This window comes from Camponotus vicinus, unplaced genomic scaffold, assembly GCF_025532165.1.
Source record: "Camponotus vicinus isolate PSW18456_S1 unplaced genomic scaffold, iyCamVici1.0 SCAF_3, whole genome shotgun sequence".
Lineage (NCBI taxonomy): Eukaryota > Metazoa > Arthropoda > Insecta > Hymenoptera > Formicidae > Camponotus > Camponotus vicinus.
The window spans coordinates 23625003-23638439 of record NW_028141967.1 but is presented as its reverse complement, the minus strand read 5'-3'; the positions used below and the strand labels follow the sequence as shown (position 1 = coordinate 23638439).

Here is a 13437-nt window from a genome sequence, read left to right as displayed (position 1 = left end):
TATTTTTACATAATGAAGAAAAAAAAAAAAAAAAAAAAAAAATATATATATATATATATATATATATGATGAACACAATGAACAATGCCGTTCTAGCTCAATGTAATGTAACGAATAGACTGAATTTCAAGAGTTCCTATCGCCGAAAATTGACAGCAGCGCCGAGCTCTAAGTATTTATTTGTAAATACACAGTTGCAATCTTGTATAATATTTGTATACTTGTATAGTATTTAGCGAAATAAATTATAAAATTTTATGCTTTTGTTTTATTTATTGTGTATAATATTTTTTATAATGTTATTAATATTATATGTACTGTAATATTGCATACAAATTTTTTTTAAGTATTGTATTTTAAATATTGTATTGTAATTTTATTTTAAAATAGTTTCGTCAAAAACGCAGCAATAGAATTTTTTATGGATCAGAAAAAATCGACGAACAAAAGCTACCTGAAAAGGATCTGAAAAGGATCTTAAAGGAAAGGCTTTTCTCAAAGATTTTTAAAGATAATTGAAATAATTCTTCTCGAGAAAGATCCTCGCTCTCTTTCTACTTTCTTCATCTTCCTTCTCTTTCATCTTGTTCATAAAGTGCATTGAACTCGAATGACGAACTCGTAGTGAGTCGACGGAAAAAGAGTTGTACCAGGCGAATGTACGTACTCACGCACCTACACGTATATACGCACATAGTGAAAAGTGTGCCGTGACCTCGAACAAGGTCCCGTTATTCTAGGCATCGCCTTGAACGTCTTCATCCTTCCAGTCTTGACTGAGAAGTCAAACCAAAATGCTGATACCACTGTTCTTCACTACCTTCCTTATCAACTTTCCTCATCAACTCGCACAATCGGACGTAAACAATGGACTAATTACGATTGCCGCGGTCATAGGAGCTTCTGTGCTGCCCATCGGATTCGCTGCTGGCCCCAGGTAAATCACGATTAACATAGATGTTGAAAGTCAATGATAATGAGTTATTTTTATATTTCAGATATTATTTTAAAAAAAAATCTAACCTTCTTTTGTTTTTTATTATTTCTCACAAGTTCTTTATAAAATTGTAATTTTGACAATATGAAAAAATTAACTTATACATGTATATTTATAATAAATTATGCTGTCTATAAATTGCAAAATGTGAAATATATATATATATATATATATATATATATATATATATATATATATATATAAATTTAGATATATATTTATTATTTTTAATTATTAAGTCAATTTATTATATTTTTATAGATTACAAAATATTTAAAATATCTAAAATAATATACTTTCAACTTCTTCGATAAGAATAAATTTATAACTTTTTTAAGTTTTCTAATCTTTTTTATAATTTTATGAGTTTTATTATAGAATTATTTATTATAAAATTGTTCAGTTATGACGAAACTTTAATATTTATTATATTATTAAAATCAAGAAATCTATATAATCTAAATTATCAAAAACTTTGTAAATATTGAAAAAAAAATTTTTTTCACTATTGGAATAATTTCAGTTATAAATTTCTAAAATTCTACTTTTTAATTAAATATTATTTTATTATTTAAAATTATTTGCTTTGATTATACTATTAAACTTCATTATATTTCATTTTTTTAATGATCCTCTCTTTCTCATTTTCTAGTTACTCAATATTTTGTTATCTTCAAATATGCTTCAAATATTAATAATTTTGAAGTCAAATTCATACATTCACATAAATGGACGACAATCCTTTCAATCCTTTAATCTCAACATATATTTGAATTATTCTTAGTCGTTTTCCTTGGTATAATGATAATTAAATTTTTCATCTGAGCACATTCACAAGTAACATTTCTCGAATTATTATTTTGCATATATGAATTAATTTATTTCATATATCACGCGATTAGAACTCGAAGGATTTATGAAAAAATATTCGCGGTTGGCAATGACGCGGTTCGCAACTTCTACATATGTATTGATGACTGATCAGTAGGTATTTGTGTCACTACTTCCTCGTATTAACAGAAACATAAATTATAATTATTTATGTTTATTTATTTACCTTATTACTTATATTTCATTTTTTATCTTCATTAATATATATTTTTATTATATTTAATTATCTAGATATGTTCCAAAATGGAAAAAGCAAGCGTGCGAAATACCGGCGTCCCAGCATCCAAATTCGCACTATATTTGCGACGAAGCTGGTGAAGTAAAATGCTTGCCAGGTATGTATAAAAAATAATTATACAGTCATAAATTAAATCTTTTATAATATTATATTAATTATATCATTAAGTGCGCGCACAAATAAAATTAAATCAATTAATGGTAAGAATAAAGAAACTAATTAATAGTAAAATAAAAGATATCTTAAATAAAAGTGTTATAGAAAAATTAAAGATAATTAATATATATTATTTACATTAATATATGTAATATTTTGACAAAATATTTATTTAGGATGGACTGGAGATCTGTGTGATGTACCGATTTGTCGCAAGGGTTGCGATCCCCTTCAAGGCTATTGCCGAAGACCAGGTGAATGTCGTTGTAAACTGGGTTTCTATGGCGAACTATGCGACAAATGCGTAGCCTTACCAGGGTGTCAACACGGAAGGTATAATTAATCAATTAATATGCAACACCGCGATGAAGAGAAAGTATAATTTAACACGTGAACAAACTTTTTATCAAAATGAATTATTATGAAGTAATCTTGCAAAAAATTGAAATGCAGTTTAACAAATAAAAAAAAGATATATTATGTATACTTTATAGTATACATAAAAATTTAATTTATGAAGTTTAATTTACAGTACATATACAATTTTCTTTTATTATGTAAATAACTTTAAATTTATATTATAAAATTATTTTATATTACATAAATTTAATTGTATGCTATTAACAGAGAGTTTTTTTACTACAAACATTAGTTATCTTAAATTAAAATAAAATAAAATAAAATTTATATTAAATTTAATTTAGTAAATCCAATTGTGCATAGTTATAAAACTCTTATTGGTTAGGATATAAATAAATAAATAAATTTTTATTATGTAAAAATTAATATAACAATATTAATTTTTTTATTTTATTTTTTTATGTTCTGCTGTTTTATTTTTTTGTAACTTTTTTCGGTCAGATACGATATTAATTGTATTTTCTCTTAAAGAATATATATATAACTTTCAAATTTTATTTGGATATGTTTCTCATTTGTACATATGTTAAATGCAAAATCAGGTATTATTTAAATTTAGATTACATATATATAGATTAGAGATTCAATTCTCTGATCAATATTTTACTAAATTTAATTGCTCTTAAATGTGTTTCCCAAATTCAGAAAAACATGAAAAATATCGGCTGACACTTCATCGATTTTTCTATATATTCATTCGATCAATAATAATAATACTTGATAATAGAAAATATCCACGTGACTATAATGTGCGATTTATTGTATTGCACACGCATATACATAAATTGAATGCCGCTTGAATAACAACAATCCGTATCAGTTTCGCTTTGCTTTCACCTTGGGTAAACGAGCGAGCATAATTTCCGTGTAACACGAAACGCTTCCTTGCTTAGAATGGTCTCTCGTGACTGTTAATCGATTCCGATCGATAGATAGACAGGCACTTGACGTCGTGATTTTCGCTTTTAGATGTAACGTGAGCTTCGAGTGCTCCTGCGATCCTGGTTGGAAGGGCATGTTTTGTTCCGAACCCGTTTGTGCGCCCGACTGCCTGTCCAGTCAGGGTTATTGCGAGAGACCCGGCGAATGCAGGTAATTAATCTTATTATTACATATTCATGTATATATATATTTATGTATATTTATTTATTTATTTATTTATTTATTTATTTATGTGCATACTTCTTATTTTTACAATTATTTGCCGAAAAACTTTCTTATTCAGAAATTAATTTCATTATTTACTATTAAAATCAAAATATATTTCGTAAAGATAATTTTTAATTTAGCTGATATTTAATGATATTCATTATTTGCCACTTCAACTATAAGTAAGATATTTTTTTCTTTCATTGGCAAATATCCATATTAATTAAAAAATTAATAAAATTGTTAGAAAATAAAGTAAATTTCTAAAAAAAAATCATTGATTAATAAATTATCAAAAAATAATATTATAAAACATAAAAATAAGCATAATATTATTACTTCAAAAATAAATAAAAAATATATTCTTTGAAAAAATAAATATAACATAATCGCTTAGATTTTATTGGCACAGATATATGTCAGAAAAAGAGAAATCAAGACTTGATGTATTCTTCTTTTCAGATGTCGTTTAGGTTGGCAGGGCCCCAAGTGCAAACAGTGCGCGGTATTACCGGGCTGCGTCCACGGAACCTGTCAAGGACCTTTGGAGTGTCGATGCGATCCGGGTTGGACCGGATTGCTTTGTCAAACACGTAAGTTTATTCTCGAGACACACGACGCAAGAACAAACAAAGGGGCCTTTACCAATATAGACGGCAACGTGACTATCAACGAGAATCGTATTTTTATTCTACTTGCGTAGAAACTGAAACGGAATCCTTCTTTTAAGTACACAGAATGCTTCGTTGACCGACTTTGAAAACATTTAAAAAAACATACAGTGAGATATATATACGAGATTTATCTTCAAAAGAGAAAACTCTACGTGTTTGTTAACCAAAAATCTTTTCTCCAATCGCTAGAAATAAATATTCACTATTCAAAACTTTTCGATAAAATAGATAGATAAAAACATTGCATTTATGCTTATTTTTATAAAGTTAAAAGAGAGAGAATTAATTGCAAATTAATATCAAAATATATAAAATTATTTAAAAGACTGATAATTAAAAAAATATGTATCTAACGAATAAGAAATTTTTACTCGAAAAAAATCTAATCATTTAAATCGCATTTCCTACAACTAATATTATAACTTTTTACTATATAACACATTGTATAATATATTAAAAATTTATAATATTATATCATATACTGATAGTATACGATAAGGCGCTAATAATATGTTATTTCTACTAGCGATCTGCTCGCAAGGATGCAGCCGGGAACATGGCGGCTGCAGGCGACCAGGGACATGCAGATGCCGCGTCGGCTGGTCGGGGCCCAATTGTACCGAATGCGTGACATATCCAGGATGCGTGCACGGATCTTGCAAACGGCCTTGGGAATGCCGATGCAAGCCGGGTTGGGCCGGAGATCTATGCACCGAGAAGCTCACCTATTGCGACGAGCATTCCGATATTTGTCAAAATGGCGCCACCTGTATTAGCATGACTCATGAAGACGGCGATTACAGGTGAGATTATAGCAGGAGAGATTCGATTTTATCGAAAAGAACGATCATTGTAATCCGCAGAGCGTAAACGAGGTAAACGTGATGACATTTTCCTTCAGCGACTAATATTAATAATAAGTCACATAAAATATACTATCATATATTAATATTAATATATTAACACATTAATTATTAAAATTGAATATTGATATGAATAATATCAAATAAATAATATTAGAAGAAGAGTCTCCAATATTCGTTTTCTGCAGGTGTATTTGTCCTCTGGGCTACATGGGTCGGCAATGCCAGATAAAAACTATGGTACCATCCATGGAATTGCTACCACCGATGCTCAATATCACCGTAGGATTATCGCAAGAAATGGAAGATCTCGCGGATAAGCCGAGTATCGAAGAAACTTCAAGCGAGGACACGAAGCCGAAACCTCCGAAAGAAGAGGAACAGACTGCGGAGCCTCTCGGACCCATCGTAATCACAGATCCACCGACTATTACTACCAATATCACGGACAAAGCTATTGTTACTACTACTGTAGAGCCAGCCGCGACCGCGGGAAAATGGCCAACAGAAGCGGCAACGGAGTCAAGCGAAAGGGACGATGACAACGAGACATAAAATAGGATAGTCGATATAATAGCCTGGACGTGGATTTATTAATTTCGTTATATACTTATTTATTTATTTATTTACTTATATAAAACCGTGTACTTATATAAAACTCTGTCGATAAAGTTATTCGATAAAACGGTGTCCCGAAAAAAATTCACTTTTTGTTTCATTATATTTTAAACTCTGCATTTATAAAAAGTATTGTTATATTTTTTAAATATATATACTGATTGATAAATTTTTTATCGGTTGTTGCATTATCGTTTTATTGTATAATTATAAAATATCGATGCATATTACGATATTATGTATTTAGAGGTTTATTAGAATTTATTAGAATCTATTCTCCCCTAGCTATCTTTATTATTATTCTTCTCTTTTGTTTTCTTTTTATCTTTACCGTTAATAAAATATAAAATAACAAAAATATATATATAACTGAAGACTTATACATTTATTTTTCTATGAAAAAAGTTTTAAAATATTTGATACATATGTAAAAATAAAATATTTGATACATATGTATTTGTGCAAAATGGACGAAAAACGTAGTAGTCTTATTTTTTCTTTTATTATTATAAAACTTTACTATTAAGGGAGAAACCACATCTTACGTATTAAAACAATTGAAAAAGTATATTAAAACTTTCTGTTCTGGAATTTTTTATTTCGCAATTTTATTTTAGAGTAATATATACAATATACAGTTATAAAATTATCCGGAGATAATATCACCTTACACAATTGTTTTAATTTATAATTTAATTCGTAATACAAGTAAAACCTAACATTAACTCGTTATCTTTAAAAGAGAATATGGAATATAAAATATAAAATATTTATATTTATTAAATATAAATCTTAATCTAACTTTTCTCGTTAAAATTTTTTACTATACTTTATTACATATTTATATTTTATTCCATTATATATTATGTATTATATTTTAATTTATAGATAAACAGAGATCTCATATACTCTCTTATACTAATAGCCGATTTCTACTAGTATATCTCTCTCTCTACTTCAACATTTCTCATTCTATCAAATTTTTCATCGTTGTATGTGAGCGAAAGATTCTGAATTGCGATCTGAGACTGACAGAACAAAAATTTTCGAGAAAGCAGTTATCTGTCGAGGCAATTATTGCCACATCCACTAGACATGAAGCAAGTAGGATGCAAAACATAAGATATCTGAAGTATCTTTTCTACGAGAGAAAGAGAGATATTAATCTGCACTCTGGGTGCATAAAACGCTCTCGAAAAGTCACGCTCCAATGATTATGTATTCGATTCGATTCCTCGGCACATGTGCCGTTTTCACAGATACGCGGCTACGATCGATTTCTCACATAATCAAACGCAACCGAGAATTATATGCGTTGCTTACGTAATACTTATGTGATATGTGGGAAATCGAATTTCGAATCTGACATATTCGCTTCTGTCCTTAGACGAATAATGTATTATTATTATTCAATTTTCTATCTTTATATAATAATTTTCTTCATTCAATTTTATATCATAAAATTCAATAAAGAATGATTCATAATAAAAAGAATGCTAATCAAATGTTAAAGTGCCTATATTATTTTATGAGTACTGATAGCAGATTGAAACTGTACGATTCAAATTTTTCTTTCATCCTACATTCATCCTACATGAGACGTTTAAGCCTTTATTAATAGCACGGCCAAATAACGAACGGATTATAAAATGCACTTTATTACATTTCGATTGACAATTGCATTACGTCACATTATATGGGGTGCTCCAAGGAATCACTCTTCATGAATCAAATTCCCCGACTAATTAGAGTTATTTATTTTTTCAATAAAATAGTCTTTAGAAGAAAATCATTATTTATTAAAAATTGTCAATTTTTTAAATAAATAATAATTACTTTTATAAATAAAAATAAACTTTACACATTAAATAAACTTGTTTCCAAACAATTTATTTTTATATCAATAAAATAAACATCATCATAATTATTTTACATATAATTACTTACTTTAAAGTTATAAATTTTGTCAAAGTATATTTTACTTTAAAAATTAAATTTATTTGTTTTTTATTCCACATCTGTGTTTATATTCTAAAAGTTTAAAATCTAAAAAGAAAAAAAGTTTATTTTCGATGATTTATAATTTAAAAAACATCAATTCTAACATTTGAATTAAAAACTTTCCAATTCTTAAATTTCCTTAAAAGAAAATTTTATAGATAAAAAAATTTCTTAAAGAGATCATAGATAAAATTAGATTGAATAAAACTCTTTGCACATCGAAGTATTAGCATAAAATGCATTCGATATACTTTTTTCTTCGTGAAAGATCGGCTTATTTTTCTTTATGTCGATTAATCTTTTCGATTTCACATCTTTTATTACACTCTGCAACAATCTATCTAGCAATAAAATAAACTTTCTACAACACTGTAGTCATACATATATATGTATAACATTGCTGTTTTCATTTTAACTCATGGAATGTGGTTTGGCGCTTTTTTTCGCAGTTTCTAATCAATGTAGATTGCTTATTACTCGACCGAATCGAATTATTTGAGAAACGTGTCCGAGTTATTTTAAGAAGAAAAAAAGATAAAATGAGATAAGGAAAATGAAACTTTAACAAACATTATAAACACTTTCACTTTTCCGAACATCAAATTAAACGAAGAATTCGAGTACACTATTTTTTACTTAAATTTTAATAAAACAAAAATTGACTGTAAAAGAGAATAAACAAGTGCAAATATTTACCGTATTTTATTGTTGCTAGCTAAAATTAATCAAATAAATAAACATTTAGAATATAAAATTAATTATATGTATGGTAATATAATATAAAATTACATCATTATCTACACCAAAGAATTCTATAGAAATTCTATATCTTGTTTAAATATATAATTTTCCTCTTTATACATTTTTTCAAAAAATATAGTAATAAAAAATAATTCTATTATATTTTATTTTATTCCATTAGAAATAATGATATATTTATTTTGCTAAAAATTCTGTTCTAATTAATGTACTGCAGTGAATAAAACGTATGAATCGTAATGAGCGATAAAATAATTGCATGTTTTGCAAGCAAGGTCGTTAAAGCGGTCGCATTTTGCGAAACGAGGCTAATCGCGGCGTTTAATGGGACAAAGGATGACGATCTGTCACGATGGATATAATTAGCACGCGTAGTTCTCTCTCTTATTGCCTTGCAAAAATCTGACGTTGAATGAATGCTACTGTTACAATCTTTATTAGCATCTTAACTCGCGTAAAGATGTCATAAAACTCGCCGAATAAAATGAATGTCCCAACATTATTTGCGATGCGTTTTATTAAATTTATCGATCGATTTGCACTGATGTTATCACATTTGTGAGATAAATAAATACAAAAGATTTGAAGTACGAAAAAACGAAGTACGAAGTACTAAACTTCTAACTTAGATTATGTAGATATACAAGCTTCATTATATGTGTCTCAAATGAAATATTTTAAATTTTCTTATATAAGAATCTCATATAATACTGAAAAATTTCAAAAATAACAAATATTATTTTATTATCTACAATTTTGATATTAATAAAATAATAATATTTATTTATATATATATATATATATATATATATATATATATATATAATCCAACACAATTCAATGTTATTTATTACATATATTGTTTATTACAATTGTTATTTATGTACATATCTTTAAATTATAATATGTACATAAATATATAATAGTTATAATATATGTAACTGTATAATTGTATAATTTGTTTATGTATAATTTGATCAGAAATACTTGCGACAATTATATAATTATTGCGCCATATTTAATATGTGGTGCGTAATACAGAATTAATTATATTAACATTTATAGCGTTAACATTAATTCGTCAGATTCATCACGCGGATAAATCTGCACGCGTACTAAACTGTGAAATAACAAGATAACTGATAAATAACGGAATATGTAATACGTAATTATTATCCTCGTAATAGTGCGAAGAATAAGCGCGAACGCTGCGTATCTATAAAAAAATTCCTTGATTTCTTACTCTCGATAACGAGGTCGTCGAAAAATAGAATCTATCAACGAGAATGTGAAAGCTGCTCTTTCAACCCCAATAGTGTTTATGCTGTTTTATAAGCGATTATCAAACCGCTATCGTATATCTTGAAAATCGAGTTCTTGAATTTTTATATATTACTATTTTTAATTATTTCATTAATGAGTTATATGTATATAAATACATACCTACAAAAAATCCAAATATATGCAAAATAAAACACTTCTTCCTAATATATATTTTTGAAAAGAAAGACCGGCATCTCTAACTTTTTTTACTATTAATTACGAACAGAGAATAGAAGACACATTATATAATCACATAATTAATATAAAAATGATAATAATAACATAATATAAATTTCAATGGTTATAAATGGTACAATAAAAACCAATACATCTTTAAAAATTTCTGTCATCTCTTTTTTTTAGCACTTTAATAAAATACCTTGCACTTTCACTGTCGTTGTTTACACGCAAGATCAAGAGGAAGAGGGCAAAAAAAACATAAGAGTGCATCGAGTAAACCGATGACGCGATCGACCGGCTGCTTCCAGAGCGAAACGACCCAGATTCTATAGTACGTGTAATAAGAGTGGTATTACATCAGAAAGTAATATACTCGCGTAAAATCGTTATATATTTGTCATCACCTCGAACAATCTCTAAGGACTATCGATAAACTGATTGAGTTTAAGATATATTCAAGATTTCTTTCAACAAATTCCTTTCCAAGACCTTTGACCTTAGATACTGCGTCTATAATCAGTCAATTTCTTGAAACCTTAACAAATAAAATATGAAAAAAAATCTTTAACAAAATTTATTTTCTTTAATCATAAAATATTAGTCAGAGCTAATCAATGTCGATAAACGGATCTTATTTTTTCATCTTATGCAGATTAAATTAATTAAATTAAATAATTAAATCAAAATATTTTTATTAAATCAAAATATTTTTTTAGTTAATTCTGTTATTTCCACGCTCTCCGCAAAATTCAAGATTAAAAAATCAGTATCTACCGCATGTTGTCGATACGTACTTGAAGAGAAGTTACGAGTTAAAGAAGAAATCAGCTTTAGTTTTCTCCCTCCTTTCACTTTCTTCCCTTCTATTAAATGTTCAACTTGATTTTCATTACGACAATCACTACTACGGAAAGCACAATCAATAGCGTAAGATTAAACTGACGCAATTACGGATCTAGAATTTTTTGATCGCGAGAACAGCGAAGAGCGAAAGGGAAATCACTCTCGTGAAAGAAACCCCCTTCTTCCCCCTTCCGCTCGAACTATCTCGCTTTTCCTGTGTGTGTGTGTTCTCCGCTAATTCAGAGTACACGCTCAAGATTTCAATCGACATCCGGCGCGAGGGAAAATGTTTACGTAATATTTCCGGACGAAGGGAATAACGAGAAGGACGATAGAAACCTTTTACCTTATCTGATAATTTAAATTACGATTAATTGATATAAATATTTTTAGAAAAGAGAGAAATTTGAGAAAATTATACAAGTTACAGTTATAAGATGATTTAAAAAATTATATAAATTACATGAATTAAATAATTTAATTTTGATTTTTACTTTCTTGAAGAGATTTTAAAATTAACTTTCATACACAACTCTTTAAAAAAGAGAATTAAACATTTCTGAATCCTACAATTTATAATATTTGAATGCATCCGTATGGCATTTTGAGACAAAGTAAACATTGGAAAAACAACATTAGATGCGCTATCTAATATATTTAAATAATTTATGTATTTATACCATCGTTCTAATATTCTTTCATATTCAGCTATAATTTTGCCGTTTTTCGGTTTTCTTAATAAAAAAACGAAAATAAAGAAAGATTAATCTCGAGGCTAAATGAAATGTCATTCGAAACAATATCTTTATGGAAAGTTTCGACGGGGTTTGCCTCTCACGCTTGTACTCGCGCATACCACGTGTTATTCGCTCGCAAGATGGTTATATACGGTGCAATAATTAACATGCGCGATTGCTTCTGTTTCTTAAGTACACCCTTCACCGGATTCCGCGCGGATGCAATCGGTGTTGCAATTGTATATCGCGTTTGCAACAGAATGTTGCATATGATATGAACACATATCGGATTTATTTATTTATCTATTTGTATGCGTTTGTATTTTTAAAGTTGAATAGATATTTTTGTACCTATTTTTTTATCTTTTAGTGACTAATTCATTTAATTATTATTGATTAAGTTGTTCATAATTGATGATCCGAGTAAAAGGATAGGATAAATTATATAGAATAAGATAATTATGTAGATTATTTAAAAAATTTCATTCACAAACGCAAACTACATGCAAAATGCTAAATTAGCATTTGTGGCACAAAACTTGTAATTAAAACGAGTGCCTAGAATTAATATATATATCATTATCTGTGGGAAATCAACTGTACAAGTATAGAATTATCGTATGCCAATAATAAACAGTTATATATATGGAATTAGATAGGCTTGGATTGGTAGGAAATCGATTTCATTTGATAAGCGTTCGAACAGTATAATAAGCAATTTCTGACTACTGTTCTAGTTTAGTGTAGTTAACTGTTAATTACATATCGATACTGGTTGCGATAATAATCAATAAATTTTATGGAAATAATCGATAAAAAATTAGAATGAAGATTTCTTTATTCAATCCTTAATTTCTTATTAATTCTTATTCAATTCATTTATTTATTAATTCAAAAAATTATTAACGGTCTCACCTTGTTTCGGCATTAAATTTTATCAAACTTTTATTTAAAAAAAATAACTTAAGAAAAAAAATAAAAAACTTAAAAAATACATTAAAGATATATTAATATTTTCTTATAAATTAAATGTAATTACACGAGAAGAAATAAATGATAGAAAAGATTAATTAGACAGAAAATATTAATTACATGATTATATCTTTATATAAATACATTTTTATTGCCGCTTAGACCAGAATTCCTTTGATAGTTTCTATGTTTGGCACAATTAAACAAATGCATAATGCATAATGGCAAATAATTTGCCGAAACAAGAGATTCAAAGAATTTATAAAATATATTGAAAGATGTAAATTTGATTATTTAGTAATAATATTTTTTGTTCAATTTATATGCATTATTTTACAAACATTTTATCCGATTTTTTTTATTAAATCTGATAAATCTTGTCTAATTTACTTTTGAATGACAAGAAAATCAAGTTTATTGTAATAGGAAAAAAAACAATTTATTATAATAGGAAATATTAATGCAAAATAAAATCTATCATATTTCAGCTTCACCTACACCAAAAATGCGACAAATTTACATTCCTCATTATTACATCACACATTATATATTCGTAAAAGTATATATAAACAGTGATATAATCCAATCCCCTCCTCTTCTCTTTCATTAGGTGTCC

At 27.4% G+C, this 13437-nt stretch overlaps 1 protein-coding gene and 1 long non-coding RNA gene across 10 annotated transcripts in view; one reads left to right on the top strand and one right to left on the bottom strand.

Annotated features, from left to right (window-relative positions):
* Window positions 1-13437, bottom strand: part of LOC145968516 (uncharacterized) — a 185570-nt gene that overhangs the window by 168026 nt on the left and 4107 nt on the right. The window lies entirely within an intron of this gene.
* Window positions 756-6175, top strand: LOC145968109 (uncharacterized). Its single transcript, XM_083093358.1, has 7 exons — window positions 756-937; window positions 2120-2223; window positions 2459-2615; window positions 3672-3794; window positions 4314-4444; window positions 5052-5328; window positions 5577-6175. The coding sequence occupies exons 1-7, from the start codon at window positions 795-797 to the stop codon at window positions 5941-5943; spliced, it is 1302 nt and encodes a 433-aa protein (XP_082949484.1). The 5' UTR covers window positions 756-794; the 3' UTR covers window positions 5944-6175.

Coding starts and splice junctions, on each gene's coding strand:
- LOC145968109 (XM_083093358.1), top strand. CDS start 795: ATGCTGATACCACTGTTCTTCACTACCTTCCTTATCAACTTTCCTCAT. Junction 3,795..4,313: donor GAGAGACCCGGCGAATGCAG/GTAATTAATCTT, acceptor TCTTCTTTTCAG/ATGTCGTTTAGGTTGGCAGG. Junction 4,445..5,051: donor CGGATTGCTTTGTCAAACAC/GTAAGTTTATTC, acceptor TATTTCTACTAG/CGATCTGCTCGCAAGGATGC.